Consider the following 26,087-nt stretch of genomic DNA (forward strand, 5'->3'; position numbering starts at 1 on the left):
CTTGATTGTAGCCCAATTTGCTAGCTCGTGCGTACCCTCCTCCACCAATCTACTACGGTGCATACTTTTGTAAACTGGGATATGATTCCGAGACCGAGTGCCCGAGTCTCGTGACATGGTCAGCCCTAGGGGGAGGAGCTAAAGAAGACATTAAAGTAGGACTTACTATCGAAAAGTTCAGTGCACTCTCACGCTTATTTAATGTCGAGAAACCGGCAATATCAAAATGTAGATGCGTGTAGGACAACTCATAATTTACAAATAAAAACTTGAAGAAAACATCATACTTATTTCTTACAATTTTCTAATGAGAAATTGAAGAAAATACAACTGGAAATTATATCAAAGTATGTAATTTATATTACATTGTTAAAAGCATTCCTTTTTTTTCAAATGCCTACTGGACGAGTTGTTGTCAGTTATTGCAGTAACATTCTGGTTTAAAGTATTCTGCAAAGACTGTTTTTTCATGTAGGTTAACAGTTTATATTGCAGTTAGGTAGGATTCCTCCGTTTTAAGATGGGCGCCCTATTGATCGATGGGATGTTTGCCAGCTGCATCTCCTTTCTATTCATGGCTGATGTTCGGTGGGGGCGCGACCGGCTCCTCTTTAGCCCCTCCCCGACCAGCGGTTCTTTGGTAATTTCAGGGCACTAATACTACAGACTACGAGTTAGCAACATGGCGAGGAGCGGTCGGGGTTTGAAGAGAGTGATCATGGGTTTAGCGGAGTGTCCCGCTCACGGAAGGCCGACAACGGTGCGCCGAGCTTCCGCTGCTGGGTATGCTTCTTTCTTTAAACGGGGTTTAATCTATTCATCGGATTTATTTTCTAACAATCCTTTCACAAATGTACCCGGCACTTTGGCAAATTAAATAGAGATAGATCGACCTGTGGAAAGTACATTGAAAGGGGGAGGGGGAGACTGAGATGGGTTGGGGAGATACTTATGTTACGGCCTTATATAGCCTTGCAGCAGTTTAAAAGTTTGAAAGGTGTGGATGGTGTCCTTTTTTCAATGTAAATTGCTTTTCAGTTAATACGTATTGGGGCGAGTGGAAGAATTCAGCAACCAAGGAGTAGCTTTCATTGATGGAGGTTTACAGGAGGAGGGGCTATTGTAAAGAGGTGTGTCTTCATGCTGATGGTGGGGAGGGGAGGGGTCTAGAAAGAAACGGCCGCTGTCTAATTTGTACTTCTGGTGAAGGCACTTTGTTTGGGTTGATAAGTATGTTGTTCACATTTCCCTCCTGGCAGAGGTTTTCTGGAAGTGGATATGAACCTGGACCAATCCACTTGGGTTGGGGCGGTGATATCCACATGCTGCTCTGAACTTAAATGCACTGACATCAGGATTGTTGCATATAGTTTATTGTTTTTATTTTTGTGTGTTATACAACAGTTTCCCTTACCTGTGGCCTTGTTGGTGGAACCAAGGACCTCTTTCTATAGGGGCCCCTTAAATGTTGGCAGTAACTAAACGGTGAACATGTCTCCTCCGGCCAGAGGCCTGGCCTTGAAAAGAGGGGACCAGACGCTGTGAAAAACTGTTAGAACAAAGAGTTGCAGTAGAGCAGGTGGAACAACATTGCTGTCGTCTCTCTGGGCAGCTTTTAGTGCCCCCCCCCCTCCCGGGCTTGAAGAGCTTTTAAGCTGGGCCATATCTGGCACAAGTGGCTTCCTATGTAAAGAGTAAGCCCTTGGGTGCATGAGTGGGTTGTGCAGGTGAAGGTGTGGTAATTGCTTGAAACCGTTATCCTCCCAGTGCTGGTGTAATTATGACCCTAACCTACGCCCTTTGACGGTCAGTGTTCATGAAGGAATTAAAGCCTGTTCCACCTGTTCTTTTACCCTCTTATGCATTGTGCATCTCACAGACAGCTACGCTCAATCATCGGACAATTCCACAGTGCTTGCACACTATAGCCCTGCATAAGACTAATAACAAGAGTATATGGAAATGCCGCTCTATCTACATGTGCTTTACATATATTTCAGGCCATTTGCTCACTTGGACGTTCTACTATAGCCTAATCTGCCCTCTAGGTACTATGCCAGAGTGCCCATACATCTACATACGGTGCTCTAGCCATCCCCTGACAACACTGAATCCGCATACTTTGTACCATCGTGCCACTGCATTGTACCTTATGGTCACCCAGTGACCACTGTACTATCATATTGTGCCTTATGGTCGCCTAGAGACTACTGTACTATCATATTGTGCCTTATGGTCGCCACTGCATTATTTGCGTTGTGCCTTATGGTCGCCCAGAGACCACTGCTTTATTGCGTTGTGCCTTATGGTCGCCCAGAGACCACTGCTTTATTGCGTTGTGCCTTATGGCCCCCCTAGAGACCTTTGTACTATTGTGCTGCGTCTTACGGTCGTGTAGAGACTATCGTATCTCCCTAGCTCAACCACTAGTAACAGTATGTACTCCTTCCCGCCTAACCTAGCTCACCTAGCACCGCTCATCGACCTGACAGCTACACTTATCATTATCTACATGACCATGCCTACAGCTCTCCCCACTGAGGGTTCAGGAGCCCACATACAACCTACTTCCAAACCCTGCTTCCTAGCACAGAGGAACCTTAGACTCCGGGCGAGACTACCCAAAATATTCGAACCCATTACCAAATATAACATCAACCTGGAACACCTTCGACCCAAACCTCTCCAACCCTTAGTAGCCACCGCACCTCTAAACCACCAACCCGTCTATAAAATCAATACACCTATGGCCAACCTCCCCTTCACAGTGCAGCCAGAACCTGAATTAAAAGCTGCTTTAATCAATGCCAGATCATTAGTCGCCCATGCTACTGACATAGCAGATGTCATACGAGATAATGACCTTGACTTCATTGCTATTACAGAATCTTGGCTCCACAAGGCAGCAGGTCCGGCTCTCACTCTGGCAGTCCCAGAAAACTATACCTTTCTCAGAGCCGACAGACCAGACGCGCGTGGTGGAGGAATAGCGATCATCGCCAAATCTGATCTCTCCATGAGAATCATTTCCACACCCTTCCCTAAATTCTGTGAGATTCTCGCTATCAAACTTCCTACAGCTAACTCTCAAACCTTAAATATCTACCTCCTTTATAGACCCCCTGGCCCCATCAGCACCTTCACTGAAGATATCACCACTGTTATCTCTGAGAAGCTAAAAAATTCCTCCCAAACACTAGTGCTGGGAGACTTCAATTTAGGCTTCTACGATATCAACCACCACCATGCTACTACTGTAGCCAATACTCTGTCAGTACTAGGCTTCACGCAAATCGTGAATACTCCTACGCACTCTAAGGGAAGAATTATCGACTGGATTGCCAGTCACAACTGTAACCCTGTTATAACAGCCATTACCCCCCAAATATGGTCAGACCATCACCTTATCTCCTTTACCCTTAACACTAAAAGACCTATAGTCTCAACACCTACGCTAGCCACACCCACCCTCACCAGAAACAAGAAAAATATTACAGCAGATAATATTCTGCCCCACATCCTACCTAAACTTAATTCCCTTCTGGACCACACTGACCCAGACACCCTAGTGGACGAATATAATAAGGCCATGTCCCTTGCTCTTGACAGAATTGCTCCGCTTAAACTCAGGTACAGCAAACCAAAAAAGCATCTGAACTCCTGGTTTACACCCCACCTAAAAAACTTAAGACTACAGAAGAGAAAATGCGAAACAGCTTGGAACCGGCATCCTACAGCTGAAAACAAAACTAACCTAATAAACATCTCTTTGCAATACAAAAAAGACATTATCCTGGCCAAACAAGAAACCTATAATAATAGGATCACCCAAGCTAACTCTAGTATGAAGGAGCTATTCTCCATCCTAAAAGAATTGGAAAATCCCATCGCAGTACAAGATGATTCCATTAAAGACAAAACTTGGTGTACAGACATACAACTGGCACCAACCAACAAAGTGGCCAATCTCCAAATCAAAATTGCCTTAAAGAAAGCCTCATTACCTACCCAACCCCGCTAAATACAACCTCCACCCCTAAACCCACAGAATCTTCCCAATTCTGCTTCTCCAAGGTTTCAGTAATTCAGATAGAGAAGACCATTCTGACTCTTAAACCTTCCAACTGCAAAGGTGACCAATGCCCCGCACAACTGATCAAGGACGCGGCTAGGGATCTAGCCCCCTTCATCACAAAACTTATTAATGCCTCCTTCACTACGGGCACCATCCCTCGCAATCTAAAGGAATCTTGGGTTCTCCCCCTTCTAAAAAAACAAACATTAGATCCCAATATTCCCACAAACTACAGACCCATCACCACAGTTCCCTTCTTACTAAAAATATTAGATAAGGTAACGTACACTCAAATCCAGAACTTCCTTGAGATGAACCATCTCCTTGGCACCCGCCAATCCGGTTTCCGGCCGCATCACGGCACAGAGACTGCCCTTATTGACCTAAAGGCCCAAATAGACTCACTCAGAGACGAGGGCAAATTAGCTCTCCTTCTCCTTCTGGACCTCTCAGCCGCCTTTGATTTGGTGGACCACAGAGTCTTATGTAATCACTTTGACTTGGCGGCCCACTTCTCAGGGGAGGCTATAGCCTGGATCCAGTCATTTCTCAGTGACCGGACCATGAGGGTGTTCTCCCCCGCAGCAGCAGCAGACCCTATTCCAATCACTCGTGGAGTGCCCCAGGGATCCTGTGTCTCGCCGACACTCTATAACATCTTCACAAAGCCACTCTTCGACGATCTTGATAATCTGGGTATCACCTATACCAACTATGCAGATGATACCCAGATTCTCTTACCACTTACCGGGGATTACGCTGAGGATCTGGCTTTGGTGAACAGAGTCTACAGCATCGTTCAGGCATGGATGGCCAACCACGGTCTATGCCTGAACGATGACAAAACAGAGCTCATCATCCTGGGCACGGCAGCCCGCATCTCCAAACTTAACCAAAAATACGCAGCCTTTGTTATTGATGGCAACATGATCAAGGTTGCCAGAGAAGTAAAAACCTTAGGTTTTTACCTTGATGCGACACTATCGTTCACCAAACAGGTGAACTCACTGGCCTCATCCACAGCCTATACATGCAAGCTACTACGAGCTGGGAAACAATTCCTTTCAGATGACAGTTGTCTTATCCTAGCTAGAGCCCTCAATTTATCAAAATTAGATTATTGTAACGCCCTTTACATAGGGACTACCAAACAAATCATCAATAGAATCCAAGTGCTCCAAAACAACGCACTCAGAGCGGCCCTAAGTATCCCCAGAAGTGCACACATGTCAGAAATAAGACGTAATCACAAATGGCTCTCCACCCATGAAAAAATCAACCTCAAAGCTGCTTCCCTTATCCATAAATGCCTAAATAATAAAGCCCCCCGATACCTGTCAGAACGCCTCAACAGGAAATATCCCACCAGACTCACAAGGACAGTCAGTCCTAACTGCCTCCAAGGGCCTAGATTTAAATTAGTCACTATTGGAGGTACCAGCTTCCCAGTCAGGGCAGCGCAATTATGGAACGCCCTACCTCATGCACTTAGATCTGACCAAACTTTCAGCAATTTCAGAAAGAACACTATAAAATGGCTCACTGAAAATGCAACATAAATGTCTCTCCACCCCTCGCTTGTCCCATTGCACCTCACTTGATAGTTAATGACATGCCATATTGCCCGCTTTGACTTGCTATACTGTCTGACACTACAGATTTGACTGTTTAGCTGCTGATTGTGCGCTCTATCTGCACTTGCACTTGTCCTACCTTGTAAATGTAAGAAATGTCTACCATGCCTGCCGTGGAACCTGTAACTTGTAACGTCTGTAACTAAGCTGTACATTTCCTTGTTCTTTTGCGCCCTGCTACCCCAGGGTCCGGTGCGCACAATAAATAAACAAACAAACTCATGGCTTCTTCTTGGGCAGAGTTTGAGGGGTTACCCTGAAGGAGGCATGGAGGTAAGTTTAAACTAGTTGTATTTGTTCAGGCAGGTGGGTAGAGGGGCGACCAGTGTTTGGACTGATTTTCTATACTCTGGCCTGGTGGACAGATGTATAGAAGGCCAACCTATATTGTGATGGAACAACTCTGGAGAGAGGTTGCCAAACCAGTTCAAGTTAGCAGTGACAAGGGTCTAGGCTAAGTCTCGGAGGTGTGAGCTTGTAAAGGGTCCACAATGAGTACACACAATGGGAATCGCAGATTACACTTGGACAGTATGTATACAAATACATATTTATTTAAGGGCAACCAACACTATGATAAATCACTACTAACAGGTAGAAATGATCACACAGCACTGATAATAGATTACATATATACAGCCACTGGCTGAGGGCATAATACAAATCAAACCCCTGTAAAAGAAGTGCAGATTAGATTATGCACCAATAGTCGACAGAGTTGGCCCTAAATTGTCTGGGGCCTTATACCCAAAAGTTCTGACAAAGTTTGTGAATCTGGACAAAATGAAGGTAGGGTCTCTTGGGTGCAGTGGACAGTTCCAAGGGTTGGAGGACAATGTATTCTGACTAATAGAAGTGTCCCCAACTTTCAGAAGGCTTGCGTCAGCAAGATATGTTCAAACCAAAGTATAGTAAAAGTTAGGTAAACTTTTAAAGGCAGCATAGGGGCAGGTGAGAACCACTGTAACTTACCCCCTGTACTCTGATTCTTCCCAAGACCTGTCAGATCCTTGGAAGAGGGTTTGAAGTTGCTTTTCCCGCCTGTCTGTCGCAGTCCCCGAGCAGGGCTTGCAGGTTTGAGCTGATCTGCGGTTGGTGTCTTTTGATGGTGCAAGGACTTTTGGATGAAGTCTGCAGCAAATCATGATGCAGGACCTGGCTTGGCATTGGACTGTAGTCGGTTAAGTGATTTCGGACGGTGATCAGCACAGCAACACAAAGGGCCTCACTTGTCACAGTCAGACTTTCCCTCCTATCTCGGGTCCCCTTGAAGCTAGGATGCTGACATTTCTGTAGGACAAGCTGAGGATCCCCAAAGTTCCAGGTCGAAACTCGGAACGGTGACATAGGCAGCACGGTAGCCCAACTTCGGAGCTGGTCAGGCACAGGACAGTCACGGGATGCTTCCAAAGGCTCTTCTTCGCAGGGTACAGAGCCGTCGTCGGGGGAATTGATGTTCCTTCATTCCAAGTGCTGCAGCTCCATCGCAGGACTGCTGAAGATCACAAGCAAGACGGGGCTCCACCAGGACAGCAGCAGAAGTTGGTAGCCAGGCCTCCTTCAGTTGGGTCACTGGTCTCAAAGCTGGACAGAAGTCTTGGCTCCTTCAGGTTACTCTAGGATCTCTGAAGAATGGGTGCAGGGGTCCTCTTCTTATCCTAAAAGCCAGGTAAGGGCCAAAACGCCCAATAGCAGGACTAGCCCACACACACAACCCAGCAGTGGTCCAATCGGGACCACTGGTGGGACCATTCATGTATACCACTCGGGCACACTGAAACCAGTTTGTGGATTGTGAACGACAGTCAGTGCCCACATCCTGCCAGCAAACGCACATAGCCCGCCAAAAGCCTCTGCTTTCCCAAGCACTGGAAGTCCTTTATAAGGATTTTCCTGGCCTCGCATGCCTGGAAGGATCAAGAACAAGATGTCCAAAGGACAAGTGAAAAACCATGAGGCACGGCCATGTTCGGACACTAGCCACAGTTAGCCAAATGCAGTTAACTTGGTACGGCTAAAATGAAAAGCACCTAAAAATGGTAAAAGTCACTGCTGCCACCAGCTTGTCCATTTAGCACACTTAGAGTAACCAAAAATCATTTTAGTGTTAGTCTAGGGTAAAACAAAGTGTACCCCGTTGTACTGCATTGTAAGATGCTTTGTATAATGATGAAAGTTACCACAAGTGATAACCAGTTATCTATTGTAGTAACAAAGTCTCAAGACTAAGGTAAACCATGTTTCCCAGTACTGACTGCTTGAAGGATGTCAGTTTCCCCATAAAATGAGCGAAAGGCAGTGTAGTGAAGCTTAAGGCTTCACTGCGCTGTTAAAAGTACAGATTAAAAAAAAAGAAAAAAAAAAGTTTGGGGTACATTAAAAATGGAAGATAGGGTGCAGTAAAGAGTAATCTTTCTTGTCTCTGTTCTGCCCAACCGACATCGATCGTTGGTGTTAACCTTGAGACTTCTTAGCGCTATAACTCAAAGTATAGTATCTGAGACAGTTTCAAAATTGCAAGGTAAGGTTTATTTTGCGTCTATCATACACTCGAGCAGATTTGAGGTTCAATCACAACCAGTATTTCATAGAGTGGAGAAGTGAGGTGCCTGAATACTAGTTATCTCATTTTATTCATAAAATGAAGCTTACATTAGCATAGGTCATTTGTTAGTCATTTGAAAAAGATGACACAAATATGTTCGGACTACATACACAATAATAACCTAATCCCCAGAAGGCAGAACAAATTGCGTTTTCAACAGATGTTATTGTTATGCCAAAAGTCTTCACTTTGCTTATAGCTGTAATTACAAGCTCTTTCTGCCAGTTAGACCGTGACTTATGTTTGAATCAATAAACACAGAATCCACTTGCCCTCCGTTCCAAGAATGGTCACCCTAGTTACACAACCTTTGGTGCGTTTAACAAAGTGGAAGGGCTGAACACTATGTGCCTCATTACAAGTCAGCCGGTCCGGAAACAATGGTGGCAGTAAATCCGCCGCCACTGTTTCTGGACTGGCTCCTCCTGAGTCTTGCAGGCAGGAGATGTCACTCCCGCCAGGTCTGACCTGGCGGAAGTAACACCACCGGCCTGCAGGCGGACATGGAAACACTGGCTCCGTTATAGACGGAACCAGTGTTTCCATGGTCTTCATTCCCATGGGACTCCATGGGAATGGGGCTGTGCAGAATTACCGGGTCACCGAGGTTGTAATGCCCCGGTGATTCCGGCAATCACTGAGGGGGAATGGAATTACCGGTCCGGCGGCAGCCTGCCGGTTTTTCCGGCACGGCTACCACCGGACTCGTAATGAGGCCCTGTGACTCATTGTGTAACTAACCTTACTACTTACAGTCTTTACATAGATTTAGTTAGAGATAGAGCCATATTGGAACAGCCTTGCCTACTTCACGGAATAGTAGCATCCGTCCTTAATGTTATTTAATCTAGGTTTTTTTCATTGAAGACCAGGCGACTGAAAATGCCCTATGCACGGACAGCCTTTTCTTTTAATGACTGACGGAGAAAGCCATGAACACATTTCTATTTTGTTACTACTCAATGACTGACAAATGCGACCCCATTTTAAATATTGCGAAAAGAACGGGATTTTGATCGTGAAAAAAAAAAAGGAATTCGTTTAGGGTTTAGAAAGATGCATATTATTACTATTCTATTCTAACAACCTGGGTCTCTCATGCATAAGAACCCGTGGAGCAATTTAATGCAACACAGTGGTCTTCAAACAGGGAGGCTGATCTCCCCCCTAGCGGGGGCCTGAAGGATGTCTGGTGGGTGGGGACACCAACTCTTTGAAAGGGTATTAAGATGGCCTTTTTTAACATTTAAAAAAAAATATTAAGTTGACTGTTTTTCATAGAAAAACTGTCTATATTTTAAAAAGCCTAGGCCCCCCTGGGACATCTTTTGGGTCCCCTGGGGGAACAGCCCCTTGGGGATGGGAGGAGTGGCACAAACAATATTTTTACTGGATGGGGGGGGCCTAGTATTAAAGTTCGAGTACCACCGTTGTAGAAGCAACTTAACTGTACTAAAATCATCAAGTTGATTCTTTTCTTCCTTCTGCTCCATCAGTGGAGTACCTTTTGAGTCAGTGTCTACTTGAACATGTCCATGAAATATTTCTTCAGTTCTGGTGTGGACCCTTCTCTCTCTCTCCCCCCCACCCCCCTCCTCCCTCCCCTACCCTTTTTTTCTTGTCTGTGTACAATTATTACCAAGCTTGGATATCTGGTGTAACTCAGTCAGTAATAGGATGAGTAGCAAGAGGAATATAGAGGTAATTCCTAGATTACTTACTCACAAGTTAGTCATATGCTTCCTTGTCACAGTAATTGCTCTTATCCTTGGATGTTGGATGCACAGTAACGTTGGGTTTTTTCGAGAAGATTCTGAGTAGGAGACTTACACTCTCTGTAAGTGCTGCATGAGGCATGTGATGCGTGGTTGGTATCCTGCCCAGCAGAGAACTGCGGTAGCATTTTTATGGAGATTAACTGTATTTTTATGAAAGAATTATTTGGGCTCCTGGAGATTTCCTCGTCTAACCATGTCCCCCTTGTTTCGAGTGGTTGCCAAATGCCACCGCTTGAGAATATGAAACTGTTAATTAGATTTTGGAGGGTGGTGAGGTTTCCCTGGGTGCAAACCCATGTTCTAATACTTTGCCGAACCCTAGGTATCTGTTTGCGCTGTGGGTTGTTCGACGGTGTAGGGTTGAATTAATATGGGATTTAAGTCCTCCCGTTATGGATACCCACATCAGTCATTTGGACTGTCTGTTGCTTTAACACTGGAGTGCACAACCTTTAGGCTCTCTGTGTTTTGGACAACATCGCTCATTTTCAGTGGCGTGGTTGTAGTACAGAATGTCTGGAGAGCCAAAGGTTGCAGACTCCTGTTGTAGTTTGATAGAGGGATCCTTGACTTTGCTGGTGTATCGATGTGCATCCTGGAGCTTTGAGAATGGAGGTCAGCAACCTGCGGCTCTGCAGATGTTTTGGACTACAACTCCCATGATCCCACGCCATTGAATTTGCTTGTTTGGGCAGCTCAGTTTTAGTGCAAAAATGTGGACATTCAAACATTCCGGACCTCTGAAGAACTATGAAATAACAATGATTGGCAATGCCAACCGTTTGGGCTTTTGTGTAGTCATGGGGAAAGGCACTTGCCAGGCACTCAGTACTGGCATTGACTGGCCATTAATGGGAGCAGGTGCCAAATAGGGATGCAACGGTATTACGGTATACCGTTAAAGATACCGTGAACCACCTAATTGAACAATAATAACCGTCACATTGTTTATACCGGTATACCGTTCATACCGTTAAGTGTGTTTTTCAATCTGATTTGGAAAGGCTGCAGTTAGCAAGTGCTGCGCAGTCTTGGTCTTGCACTGTTGGATGTGCCGTCTGCAAAGTAGTTTCAGTTTGAGCAGTTTTTAATTCCATTCCATAAACCACACGTGCCTGACACAAATCAATATGTTATCAATAGGAAGAATAAATACAGTGCCAAGAAGGAAAAGGGTTTACTTTTATTTTTTTAAAGCGCTCACACAGCCCGCGGGCATTGAGGCAGTGTTAAAGAAATTGTTTATTTAGTTGCGTAATTGTTTTTGTCTTAGTTGCGTATTTATAACGCGCTTAAACACCCAGAGGTTTCTAAGCACAGACCCGGGGATCGAACCTGTGTTGCTTCGTGTCGTCTTGCTTCCAAGGCGCGTACGTTGCCACTGAGCTATCCTCCCGGGACTTTGAGTTGGCGGCTTTGGGGTTTATATATTTATAATGGATAAGGTTTTCTAAACATATGACAATGGGGGATTTCCCTGGTTCTATCATTGAATTTACATATAATAAGTCACACTGCGAAATGTACTCATCTCTGTGGGTATTCCCTGCTGCCATACCAAAGGGTAACATGTCAGTGATTACTGAACACCTTTTGGCCCGGAAGTAAACTAAAGACTGTAACGTAAAGAGGGAGGGAGGGAGGGAGTGCGTGTGTGTGTGTGTGTGTGTGTGTGTGTGTGTATATGCGCAAAAGTTTATACTACCACCCCCCTCCATTGATCTGTGGCATGCAGGTTATCAAGATGGCAACATGTTCATCTTCACCAGTAGCCAGTGGGGGAGCTAAAAGCCTACATGACCACTTAAGAAAAGCTATTCAGTTTGCTTTGCTAGTCGCAGCAGCTCCCCCCCTCCTCCTCTCCACACGTGTGTTTGTGTTTGGTGGAAGCAAGGGGTGGCATTTCAGTGGAAAGTATGTTAAAAAGCCCAATTCTGGTCTTGGGTGCCTGGTTTTGTTTGTGATGATAAATCTGACAATTTATGACCTTTTAGAAAATATTTGTTAAGATTAGTTAACACCACCTGCTATACCGCGATAATCATGATATACCATCATTTGGCAAGAAGGTTATTGTACCGTCATAAAACTAATACCGTGACACCCCTAGTGCCAAAGTGGTGCAAGTGTCTAATTGCTGTGCCTGGCAAATGGCCTGATATACACAAGCCAAAATTGTTGTCTTTGCTAATGCTTGTTTTTAACAGGACTTGAGTGATGGATGCACATGTTGCTTATATTTCAAGTGGCTGAATCGGACCTGGTTTAGGCTTTTTTTTATTACACCAGTAGCTGTTTACAGCTCCAATTAAAGTCATTAATTCTTGGAAGACTGTTTTAAAAAAACACTAGCAGGCACTTCCATTGCAAAAGTTTGATGGTAAGGATTGATTAGAGCCAGCTGAACGAGTTCCAGGAGGAGGTCTTTAAGGTGGGAATGGCCATAGAGTTTAGCATGTCCATGGACAGTCAATGGGTGGGCAAATAACCAAACACCTTCAAGCTGTGTGTCCCTCCTTGTATGCCATTTCCCTTACTGTACTCTAATGTAATAGTTTCGGCTTATAGGTGGCTCTGCCACCTAAAAGCCCAAACAAAAAATTACTCTTTGTCATCAATTAATGACTTTCCTCACATTTGACTAATATGTTGATTCAAATAAACATGTTGGGACTGTTGTAAGAGAAATAAACTGTCATGGTATTGTGCGGTTGGGCTGTTAATCACCTTAATCCAAAACAGGCCTTCCACTTATGAAGCAAGTGCATGGTTATACGTAAAGCAAGTTTATTATACAATCGGCCGGGAGGGGCTAGATGATTCTACAGAGAAAAAATAACCAGTCTCTCTGAACCACAGAAGTTTAATTATATACATTTTTGCAATTCTATTTTATTACAAACCACTCCAACCCCCTCAAATGATGGGTCAAAACCTATACAAAAGAAATCCAATTCTCCCATTCTTATTGGTCACATGTGTACAACACAACCCCTTGTTAGAATTTGTCCGTAGTAGGTTATGCCATTGTTACACATTCACATATAAATATTATTCATTTAAAAGTCCTAGCTGGCCTGAGATGACCTAACTCCGGACGTAACTGCACATGGTTTACAAGAGTACGTCAAACAATATGGGGAGGGGAAGCATAAACAGGTTCCAACTAGTGATAACTATCTCACCCACCCCGACTTGCTGGCATCCTCAGGAATACTCTAAACGACCACCAATTCAACACACATGGCCTCTCTGGTCACATCCTGAGAAATCAATCCAAACCCGTGAAGTATCGGTCGACTCTGCCCTCAGGCGTCACTTCACCCCAGGTTTAATGCTGGTCAAGAAGCAAATGGCTGTATTCCCCCTTATCAATAAATAACAGGCTCTCATGCACTAAAAAGATTGCAACTTCTTACCATGATGCTGCTAAGCCATAAAAACCTTGGGCCGGCCTGTTTGCTGACCATCTGTTTAATGTTGCGGCTACTCATTACATTTCCTTCGGCCTCCAAAACCAGTATTTCCCAGTCATTCAGAATTCACCTTGCAAACCCTGACGGTAAAGTTTTCAACCAATTTATGAAAATGGCACACTGCATATAGATTTGTAAATTCCCCATGTATGTATTTATGTGCATGTATGTTTAATAAGTACTGTGCTTTCACATTGGGTTTTTCGTGACAAATCCCCTTCCTCGCATACACATTATGAAACTCTTCCTTGGGCAGCTTCTGGGAGCTTCATGGCACACCATACCCCGATTTAGTTTGGCATTTATCTTGCTGTGCATGTGCAAATCTTAAATGTATCATCTAAAGCTCAAAGTAACACATCCCATTCTCATTAACTATGCTGGATATATATATATATATATACTGCCTCATCGCTCCCCCCCTCCCCAAGTCACAAATAACAAATATGGTGTGCGCAACGTGAACTTTCTCATTGGGACCTTTCCTGACAACATTTCCCCCCCCCTTAAATTAACACTTTAACGAATCAAATTCCTGTTCTTTAAAACCATCTTCTCAGGTGGTGGGATGGTGGTGTGGGAAAGCCCTATTGGGACCCAATATGGGCATACCTCTACATTGAACAACCCCAACTTGGGCATCCGTCTGAGTCGGGTCCCATTCTCCGAATCATTGGGAGGCAGAAACGTGCAACAATTGGTCCCGATCTTCTGACTGACTCTTCCCTCCATAGCTGTTAAAAGGTCGAGGATATACCTATTCTGCAAGGCTAAGCCTCGGGGGTCCGCAGTTCTTCTTTGATGGCATTGAAAGCTGATTCAGAGGAATTCGCAAATAACAGGATTTTAGGGTCACCTGCAGCCACTTTACATTTGCTACAGCTTGGACGCCGGGTGCCAGGAGGGAAGAAAATCATTTCTGTATGATTAAACAAACGATACTGTCCGGTATGTCCATCAAAGCTTTTAAAGATGCTGCCGAAAGGTAGCTTTGTCCGTCGCAATGGTCCCTCCTTTCCATGATCAGACAGTCATTGAGGTGTTCATGTGTGATGATACAGGGGACAAAGGAGGCACAGATGTGGCTTTGAGCATCGGGCGGGTGTGGATAAAATGTTCCTCAGGAGTAGACTGGGTGAAACTACACACACCTTACCAGGCTGGAGGTAACTGTCTGTAGCCGTACTATCAAAAAAAAAAATCAAGACGTGCAACTGTACCTGCAGCTGGATTACTGATGCGAAGCATGCGAATGCAGTTCCCATTTGTGCCATTGCCCTTAAAACACACAACATTGGGTAAGTGTCTGTATCTTAACAGGTTTTTCTGGCTCCTTGAGCCATGCAAGAAACTTTAAATATTTCTGCCACACGTTTCCACGTTCTTGGTTTACACGTGCCACTGCTTCTTCTGAGAATCCCCTCATCCCTCCAGCTCTGCAACTCTTCACCCCTTGCTCCCATCGGTTATTGATGATGGGCCCCTTTTAAACACAACCAGACTCTTTGCCTACAACGAACATTCTTCTGCTCTTGATGAAGAATATTGATCTACAGATCGTGAATGGGTAAAATGGATGCTGTGACTGACTGCCCTTGAAACTGCCCTCAGACCCTGCACAAAACTAGGTGCACCAGACAGTGCCTCTGCTAGCTCTATTTCATCCAGGATAAACATCTTGGGGACACCAGAAGCTTGGGGGGGATGAGAACAGGTAGCAAAATCGTACAGATCTCGCTCTCCTATCTCTCATCCTATGGATATACCATACATTATCTGCTGCAAAATCAAGTGCATCTGCTACCGGGTCTACATTTTACATTGTCCTCATTGCCCAGGAAATTGGCGGAAACATTCCTTTGTGACCTTAAGAATGACATTCTTAATCTATAATACTAGATGTATTTAAACCATTCACATCCATACTGTTTGCCATCTTTGTACATGATAAGAGAAACGATGGATATAAAAACAATAATTGAAATCTGCATTGTAAATTCAAAGTTTTCTACTTCTCCCCCATTTTCCACTGGAATGAACTGCAAATCCCTAGGGCATACTTAACTTTAAGCCTGCTCCTGTGCCGATGGGGTAGTGCTGGTAGCCCTTTTTACGTCTCTGATATGAACCCAACCCTTGCTGCTCTGCACCTTCACAGCAGTTGGAGTTCCAAAAATCATGCGTTGTGGCCCATGGAAAAAAACGGCTAATTCCAGCACCGCACAAAGGAATGGATGATAATTGGTTCCCCAGGGAGGAATGGTTGCTTGTGCAGATCACCAGATTCTTTGTCTCTTCCTCCTGTAGGCTGTTTGTGAGAAGCCCCAACCTATGAAAATATAATTCGGGCACTTTTGGTTAAGGCCCAAATGTAGTCCCTAAACTCCTCGCCCAGGACCTCTTGTGACTTATGTGCATCTGATGCTATGCATGCAGGTGAGAGCAGTGTTTGTAAACCTATGCCTTGCCCTGTCTCTAGTGGGGGCTAAGGCTGTGATCTTTCCTTGGCTGATTCCTCAAATAAAACCAAACCAATGGCAAACAATATAACAGTTTTCCTTAAACACTACTTCTTTTGGACAACCGGACCTTAAGATCTCCATTCAACCATCTATTGTCCTGTGGGTGGGGATACTGAACACAACCTGTACTTGATCCCCCAAGAGCAAAGTGTATTCTGAGAACAAGGCATTAAGTGGGTTTGTTGCATTTTTGGACTTGAGGTACTCAAAAATTTCCCACCGCCGAAATGCCTTGCTCAAGCCATCGGGAAAAATGGTCAAACTACGACTATAAGGTACCTGTAATTATTACATTTCTGTCGTATCGACAAAATCAATATTGAGTTCCGAATGGCCCAGGGGGCCTTGGTAAGACTCCCCATAGTGACCTCCTGCTGTTTCCAGGATTAAATTCTCTACAAACTACGCAATTTCCTACACATCTCCTTGCATGTTCCTGGAGGTTTGGTATGAACCATTCCTCCTAGAGCTCTGCTCCAATTTCTCACTGAGAAGTGTGCGTTGGGTAATGTAGTTGCTCTAGACTAGAGCAACAAGAAGCAATTCTACGGGCATAACTAACTTCCCCGTAAGCTCCTGTCTCCACAGCAAATCCACGGGCGAGAGGGTACATCCTCTTTGCCCAAAGCTCCTGTTCCTCTTTAAGTGCCTTTGCCTGCATTTCTATAATTTGAAGCAAAGGGACAGTGGTGTATGGAGCTGGCAACTGTACCTACTGGGACACTGTTCCATTTTCTTGGGGTCTGGGAATGGCGCAAATATGGCTTCTTTCGCCGCCCTTTCTGTGTCCTCATTTTCAAGTGCTATTTAGTTAGTACGATTAGTATGCGTAGCACACTTAACAATGCCTACCTCTGTTGACTGGATTAGCACTTCGATGAATCTGAATAGCAGTGCAGCATGCTGGACAGGGGTCCCGTCAGATCTCCTAAACCCTCTTCTCTGCCACTTTGATAAGCCTGAATGCACAGTGGAGGTAGCATACGCATCGTCTGAATACATGGCGACTGCCTTCCCATTACTTATTTCTAGTCCCTCTTGTGCCACTGGTTGCGTTGCTTGTGTGGATTAATGTGAAGGCAACCATTTCTTCAGTCTGACCTGTATTTTCCCCCCCATTCCCCAAGGTATGCGACTGCTGCACACTTCTACTTCTCACCAGTGTCTTGATTGTCGAGGACCCATCAACTAAAAGGACCTTGCCTCACTCAAAAGCATCCTTCATAACACTTGTCCTCTCTACCTCTTCTCCCTCATATGTTGCACAATTGTGGACAATGTCATCAGGTTTCACTGGTTTGGCTACAAATGTTGCAGGATTGACTAGGTGACACCAGACGGGATGCATGGATGCATTTGATAGAATAACCTCACACCCTGAAACTCTTTCGGTCGTCAAAGTTGACTTGGCTTTGTCCAAGTTCACAAAGACTGCATGCTCCACGTACAATGTCACTGGGCAACCCATAGTATGGTTGGAGACTTTTGAATTGCAAAAGCTGACAATGCTAAAGCTTGCTCACAAGGGATCTGTCCCTGAATCACTGGGTCGGAGAGTGCCAAAGGTTTATGGCCTAGAGGTGTTTGCTGGGCCAGGACAGCTGTCCTCACCTTCCCGTTGAATTGAGAAAACTGATAACTGGTTTCTTGTAGTTCAGGGATGCTAAGACCGGAGCATTGCTGATCACAGCCTTGCCTTCCTGAAAGCAAGGCACAATTTCTTCATACAATTCCATCAAACCCTTCACCTTCTGCACTTCTTAAGTCCCTGCAGTATTGCCTCACATAACTAGAGTAATCAAAGATCCAAGATCTACAATAGTTGGTCCCAAAAACAGCTGCATTTGTCTCAACCGGTTCAGTTGTATTTTGAACCACAGTGTCTCTGGCATTGCCTTCCTTCCTGCGGGCGATATCACTTGCCCCAAGTGTACTATCTCTGTCTGGGAGTACTGTATTTTTTCTTTGTCTACTTTGTACCCTTTCCAGGGTTTGAAATTGAGATTCCAAGAGCAGGAGCTAAAACCAGCTCCTGGGTGTTGGGCATCATCCTGTACACAGGAGGTACCAGAGATGCTCTTGTAGCCTTTTTGTCCAGTTTATATGAACCATTGTGTTAAAATGAGTATTAGACGTGTTCTAATTATTCTTAACTTTCTCAAATACTCAGTTAATGTCACATTTATATGTTTGGAAGGAATGTTGGCTCTAGGAGCCAAAGGTAGCTGTTGGTTTTCAAGCTAGCCAGGCTCTGGAGAAAAATAGCTCCCAGTTCCCCTCAATTTCAAACCCTGCCTTCTCTGCAAGCAGGGTGAGCAGCATTATGGAATCTCCTGGACACTGCTCTTCTGAAGTGCTACACACTAGCAAATCTTCCACATAATGGACAGATGTCAATACCCTAAATCCATTTGAACCATCCTGTTGAAACACTGAGATTCCCAGCACCCCTGGAGCAACCTCGCATCTCTGACCACAATAAGTAAACACTGTGAGATACTTAGAAACCTGGATGTAACGAGATGGCAAAAATGCATTCTTTACATCAGTCAAGTGGGTTGACCCAGTAGGGATATTGGAGCGAATGGTAGTAGGATTGGTACCACTGGGAATTTTGTCTCTATTATTGAGGGGGTGCAAATCTTGGACCATCCTTCAACTGGAGCCCTTCGCTTTCTTCACAGGGTAGATGTCCGTGGTACATGGGGCCACAAACCCTTTGCCTGCCTTTCTGGACATAGGGGGTATTGCTTAACCCATGGTAATCACACATCCTGTTTTTCAGACATGCATCATGAGAATTGATGGTCCACAAATGGTCCAGCACTTTTTCCAAATCCTCCTTCCAATGTGGTGATGTATTTCTAAATGATGAGCATGGTCTGTGGTACTTCCCATTTGCTCTATCACTATCTGGCAAGGAACCCCAATCGCAAAAACCATCTCTCCTATGTCTTCGTTTTTTCAAAACAATTGCTAGTGGGACACCTCCCTTAGCGATAAGGTCGGATCAATACTCAAATCTGTGCACCACTCTCTGCCTTTATCATCAGGGTCTGAGAGAACCACTCTGTTCTTCTTGATAACTACTGCTTCTAGGAGATAGGAGAATGGTAACAATGGTGCCTGGTGTTTCCTCCTGCAGCACAGTAGGCCAAACAAACTCAATCGGTACCCACCATGTCTGATGTCAAATTCCCAGGACCCAACTCAACAAAACCATTACCCCATAAAGAAACTGTCTGATGTACAGGTACTCACTTATTGCGCTGTCACTACAGTATGCATGCAAAAGTGCTGCTTCTCTTATTGTATACAAACCTGGAGTTTAGAGTTTCTCTGTGATAGCAATCGACATGTGGAGTCGACTGAGATCTCTGCCCAAGAGATTCACCAGGTTCTGTGCAATACAACAAAGGAGCAGATGCACCTTAATACGTGTAAGGTACCGACAGGATAGCCCAGGAGAATCCCTGTGTCCATCGTTTTGCCTGTGGGGAACTCCCCTTCCTTGATGCAAGATTTTGTAGCCCCACTATCGACCATGAATGAAAATGTTCGGTCACCTACCTGCACACCTATCGGAGTTCCTCTTCTGGATCGCTGGTAATGGGACAGACACATCAGTGATCCCTGTGGGCTGTCCTAAACATGGTACATATTAGCACCAGGCAGTGAGAAAGCATTCCCCTCCCAAAAACACTTGCTCCAGTGTAATGTGAGGGGCCAGAAATCTAAGGTGGACAACTTTGTTAGATTTTCAATAAATGCCATTTTATTAAATTAGGTTGGATAAACTCCTCACTATTCCTACCCTGGGGAGGATTTCCCTGCCTAAAATAAACTAAAGGAAACACTCAAAGGATATCAGTGACTCTCACTTACACATACTAGAATTACATGAGGTAATGCATGGCAGTTCAAAGACATCAAAATTAGTAACAATTGAGTACTTCATGTAACAGCAGTCTGCCTTTATAACCTGGGTGAATTCCTATCCCCAGATTTAGGTAGGATTATCTCCAAGGTTCCATAAAGGAAATCCTTAGTTTGCCACAAAGTTCTAACATTTCTTTGCAACTTCAACTTGTCAACAAAGTTCCAATACTTCAAGGATTCAACAAAGAAAATAGTTATTTCTCTTCCTTGAACAAGTCTAATATGTATCCTCTTCAAATAAAGAACATGTTCTCAGTTTGTCAATAGCAACAATCATTGGGCCTCATTACACGTAAGGCGTTAAGGGTTAACTGTCACCGGTAATGCTACCGATGACCGTTAACCCTTACTGCCTTACTACGAGTTCCCTTTGCGGGACCTGTAGGGTGCCGCAAAGGAACCTTGGGTACCGTAATTAGCGCCTTCCCCATTCCCATTATGCCCTATGGGGGCAAACATGGGAATGGGGAAGGGCCTTGGTGAATGGGGGAATTACCGCCCCCGCTCACCTTGGAGTAGGGTGGTAATTCTGCCATCCACCAAGGCGTACATGGTAAAATACCGGCAGCAACCATGGTGCTAATGAAGCCCAGTGTCTTGGTCAGGATGATTTGCCACAACTGAAAAGTTCTAAAGAAATATAACTGCTTTACACCATTCTTTCTTCAGCACTGTAAGCAACACAATATTGTCTGTCGGGATTACTTTATAGCACTTACACCTGGTTTACTCCCATGCCAGCCTACTTCTCCAAAGGTTTGCCATCCGGTTATAGTCCCCCTCCCCGAACAGCAGCATTTCACAAGTGCTTTTGTGGTTAAAACCAACTGACAAGAGATTCACATTATTCATCATTTTGCAGTTTCAAACATTTAACAACTCTTCAGGGAAAACAAGCTTCACATTGGTGCTTAGTAATACATCTCCGCAAATAATGCTCCTCTAAATCTGAATAACCTTTACAAGAAGGGCAGACTTTTTGCCACTCGTTTTCCCCCACTGTGCAAGTAATCAATTACTGACAAGGATAAGATCTGTTTCTCGTTTGGCTTTAGCAATGTGGGTGTATACCGGTTTTTGCTTAATGCTTTACGAAGTGTGGGTAACACGTTTCACAATTTGTCCCTTTCATTGGCCCCCTGTTGGATTTGAATTACCCTGATTTTGGCCTCTTTGCTTGGGCAATGGTTGCATGTATTCTTATATCGCCCCCTCGGGTTGCTGCCTATGCCACAAACTCACACACTTAAAGCTAGTTTTTTGGTTTTGTCAAATACAGCTTTTGCTGCTTTTTAATAGTTCAGCATTCAAAATCACTTTCATGACCACTTTCTCTCATGAGTGCTGTTTACTTGATGAACGCCTGCCTTGGACACGCGAGTGGGTACTGCAAGTCTGACCTCTCTGGGTAAGGCATGTGTGTCTGATTCCTCCTTGCTGCCCTTAGGACTTCTGCAGCTTTCTCGCAACCCCACAGACTGCTTCTCCTGGGCTGTTGTTGCTCGCGCCATCTGCAACTGGAGCTCCTTTTGCTCCTGAGGTCCTCCGGTGCATGCCAGCCACTGGAGACAGCTTCATGGGAACCAGAGCATCCCTCGCTTTCACTTCCTGCTGTGAAACCTGCAGAACAGGTCATCGGGGGGCAAGCTTCCCTCTCGCATGCTTCCCATTGAGTGACCTCTGCACTTCAGGCTTCTGGATGCTTATACCCATACAGGACCGGCGGCTAGTTTCTGCTTAATGGTGGTCTGTGTCTCCCTCCTCCAGCTTAAGCGTCTGCTGCCTGCACAAATCACCAGCTTGATACTCCTTTTGCTTTTGCTTCTTTTTCATGTCCTACACCTGAGGGGGCCTTTTAAGCCTCCATCTCCCTCGGGTGTGTTGGTCGTCATTACTATTAACTATCTGACCGCTCCTGCAGCATTGTACTTTTTTTTTTTTTTTTTTTTTTTTTTTTTTTTTTTTTTTTTTTGCCCTCTTCTTCGTCCCAGTAGTTGGGGTTTCTTCTATTTTACAATAAGCCATCAGAAGGTTAGGGGATGCGGGGGGTAGTTTCAGGAAGTTGATAAGGGTTTTTCCCATTCCTCCTGTCTTCAGTGCCCCTCATGTGATCCTCCCACAGAACACCACCACCATGGGCTGGATCAGAAAGAGTCTTGCTTTCCCGGGCCACAAGAGAAGGGTCCCAGGCCAAGTTTTCTCAGGGGTGCGGGGAAACCATTACTGATTACCCCAAGAATGTCAACTCATTACTGAGATAAAGGATTTTTTTCTCCCTGTCTGTACCGGTGCCTATGGTGGCATGGTCTGTTGAATCATTTATGTCTGTGCAGCCCCAGTCGCTGGGTTCTGTCCAACCCAAGCCTGCTGTGATTGCACAGAGCGTGGGGCATATGGCATGGTCAGGGATTGCATTTGCTGAGCTCCAAAATACTGTGGCCTGTTTTGATAATCTCATGTCACATGTCTCATCCTTCCGCACAACCATTACTGAACCCCATGCAACCCTCCATAGTGCTTTCCCACTGGCCCGTTAAATCAGTGCCCCATTTCTAAGAACCTGCCAAATGACCAATTTGTCTCATGAAAATCCTCCTCTACCCCTTGGAAAACCTCTCATTTGCGTTGGACCGGGAGCATACCCGTCCATCCAACCTTGTCATGCCAGATTGTCCCTGTTGTCTCTCCATAGAGCTGGTAATCCCTGCTCCTTCCAAACAGATGTTTGCTATCTTTATGTGCCCATTATCACCTTTTCCTTCTCTTGCCTCTTTTTGCAAAAAGGCACAATGTGCCTGAATTTCTGGCTAACTCGTGGCTTCCATCCCTACTACTTTATCTAGATCATGCTGGCCTTCCTTAGGAAGTCCCTTTAGCATGTGGTTTAAAATTGCCACATCTTATCCCAAGCATCTCCCATCTCGGCCTTCCACATAACCTGACTTAACCTGGATGTGCGCGGCATGATCATCTAATTTCATTGTTTTGGTCAGAATAGAATTAATATTGGGTGTATCGGGATACATAACCCACAGGCCCCCCCCCCTCCCATACCTGCGCCCTATAATTATTAAATGCTGCTCCATCGTGGGTATTTGTATCCAAAACATTTGGATCCCTGCTTGACTCCAAGCTTTTCTGACCGTTCCCTGATTAGAGCCATGAATACGTTTTTTGTATCCCTCTGGCCAGCATGACACCAGCAGTTTTTCTATCTAATGCATACATCACTTCACAACCCCTGCAGTGAGCGAGTGTCCATCAAATTATTCTGGTCCATGTGCGACTATGGGACCGAATACGCCTTTCCCTGTTGCTTCTGAAGCAATGGAAATTGTTAGGCCTGCTTTTACTGGGACTTCCCCATCTCTCTCCTACTTGCTAAGGCCATGCGAGTACCACGGTGCATCCTAAGACTCCATTGTGTACTCTGTCGCTGCTACTGGAGCCGGATGTGGGGCTGCTACACCCTGCTCTCCCTGCTCAACATCCGACTCCCATTCACCTTCATTTTCTATCACTTCCTCCGATAATTCTACAGTCGCGGAAGCATACTCGGCATTACCGTAGGGTGCCAGCTCCTGTGCTCTAATCCTGTACCCATAGCAATACTTCCATCATCCAGATCCACGTTGACTTCTTTAAAACTGATTATACAACCTAACAAATTGTCCAAACCTCCACCTTCCGTTCTCTGTCTATTCACCTCTTCCTGCGCTTCACTTCGCTACGGTCCTAACCGCACGAACTCTTCTTCTGCTAGTCTCGGCGCATCTTTCAATTCTTTCCGCTCCTGTCTCTACGCGGCCTATCTATTGTAGCAGTAAAAGGCATAATCTTCCCCTTTCTCACTCATTCTCAACCCTCCATCTTCTCTTCTGGCTGGTGGCCTCACCCTTCCTCATTCCTCCACCCTTAACCCCTCTCCTAACCTAGCAGTCGGGAGTTATTCCTTTCCCCTCTCAGTTCTCAAACTTTTCTACAGCCCTAACCATTGAATGAGCTATTCCTCAATATCCAATTTTATTAGGAATCTTAGCTGATGGAGACGTTGCCTGTCTGTCTCGCAACCACTGGAGGGGCCACTTGAAAAAACCGAGTTTCGAACTCTGTCTGTGTAGCGATAAAGGATAGCGCCCATATCTGGGCAGTGCGGACGGAACTCCTGCACCCTCCTTTTTCGGCACTTCCTCTGAGACTTTAACATTATGGGCCTTCCTGCCTTTCTCATACATCCTCCGTAGCGCTAAGATGTCTTACCGCTTCTCTGATTTTGAACCATTGTGCCTTGCAGTTAAAAAAAAAATAAAAAAAAGGGTGCAGGTTTTCCAATATCCCTTATGTCCCCTCAGTAGGCCAAGAATTTTAGCAGTTTGCCCTTAGTTTCCCGCAGCCATTCCCGATGGTACTTCAAAATCTTCACATTATAGCCAGGAGGTACCTGACCTAATTGATTCAGCGGAGTCTACACACTCCACCCCAATTTATCCAAAATATTGTCAATAAAAATAACACTGAAACTGCACCTGCGCACAAAATCTCCACCCAAGGAATCCCACCATTTCCCGCTTCCCGGTTTCTTAGTCTTCCTACACAATCACTCTTTGCTCTCTTTTACTGCATCACCTCGCTTAGCTATTTTAATTGTACTTCTCACTCTGAAACAAAATACAGCATCAAAAAAATACAGCATCTTTATCCTAAAAACACACGCCAGCCAATATCTCTATCTCCTTCACTTGAGCAGAGAAGGAGCACAATGTTTTACACTACAACACCTCTGCTTTTGCTCTCCTCTTACCAGTATGGTATTTTCTACTCCTCCAATCTTTTTTCCTGACTACAGGAAGATTCCCTTCACTACTTTGACTAACCAAGAAAAGCGAGGCAAAGGCTCCGTCAGTACTGTCAATGTAAAATGAAGGGTCCCATGGGTATACTTAAGGATGGTATCTGCGGATGGACTTTACATAAGATGCCACCTCAACCCTAGGTGAGGGCTCCAGATAAGCACATTGAAGGGTATCTGGACAAACCTCACAATGGACGTACTGGTGGGGATACAACCTCACACCTCTAAAATATAAAACTAGGTATAAATATATGCGAAGGACTTGCAACATAAAATGGCTCACTCATTCCGTCAAAGCATTCACCCTTTCAATCCCTGCAACCTTGGCTAACCCCACACATACATTCCGATTCCACCTTTACCAAATTGTTAAATCGAAGAAACTACCTTCTTTCCCCATTTTCCTCCTTGCTTTACCCACCAAAAGTGCACTTGCATGAACCCAAAGCGCTCTGAAATGCTGCTCCTTTTAATTCACCCTGCACAGCTGGACCAAGGTACGACTCCGGGGGAATGCAGAGGCCTCTCGACCAATATGGCGCCTGTGGACCTCCTTTTATCGTGCATGAAAGACTGGTCCCTGCAGAGAAGCAACGCAGATGGTTGTGCATACAGGAACCACCCAAGGATGCCAAATGTGTGGATAGTCCATTAATCACTTTAATTCAAAGCAGGCCCACCACTTAAGTGAGTTTGCGGTTGTACATAAAGCAAGTTTAGGATGATTCTATGGAGTCAAACTAACCTGAATCTCCCTGAAACGCACATGTTGACACATTTCATACATTTTAGTTTTTTTGCAACAGTTAAAATACTCCCATATATTTTATTACAAACCACATCCACACAGGATTGGTCAAAACCTATACAAAAGAAATCCAAACTTTCTCCAGTTCCCCCGTTCTTGTTGGTCACATCTTCAGCTCATGTGTACAACACACCCCCTTTAGGATTGGTCCGTGGTAGGTCATGACTTCGCACAGTTACACATTCACATATAAACACAAGCCCCAGCTGGCCTGAGACCGCCTAATTCTGGATGTAGTTGCACATGGTTTGTAAGAGAACTTCAAACAATATGGCGAGGGGAAGAAATGCAGATTCCCTTTGAACTGGTGATGACCATCTCGCCCATCCCGACTTGCTGGCGTCCTCCGAATACTAATCTAAATGACTACCAATTTAATACGCATGGCCTCTGGTCAC

At 44.9% G+C, this 26,087-nt stretch overlaps 1 protein-coding gene across 2 annotated transcripts in view; it reads left to right on the forward strand.

Moving 5' to 3' along the window:
- The first annotated feature begins 544 nt into the window (after positions 1 to 544).
- COQ10B (coenzyme Q10B) overlaps positions 545 to 26,087 on the forward strand; it is a 262,558-nt gene continuing 237,015 nt past the window's right edge. Inside the window, exon 1 of one of the 2 annotated variants that reach the window (XM_069615733.1) lies at positions 545 to 783. In XM_069615733.1, coding sequence (XP_069471834.1) covers positions 683 to 783 — 101 coding nt within the window. In that variant the 5' untranslated portion in view covers positions 545 to 682. The remainder of the gene's footprint in view (positions 784 to 26,087) is intronic. The other variant, XM_069615734.1, reaches the window with a different exon arrangement.

The sequence above is a fragment of the Ambystoma mexicanum genome, chromosome 9 (assembly GCF_040938575.1).
Source record: "Ambystoma mexicanum isolate Mex_15411 chromosome 9, UKY_AmexF1_1, whole genome shotgun sequence".
Taxonomy (NCBI): Eukaryota; Metazoa; Chordata; class Amphibia; order Caudata; family Ambystomatidae; genus Ambystoma; species Ambystoma mexicanum.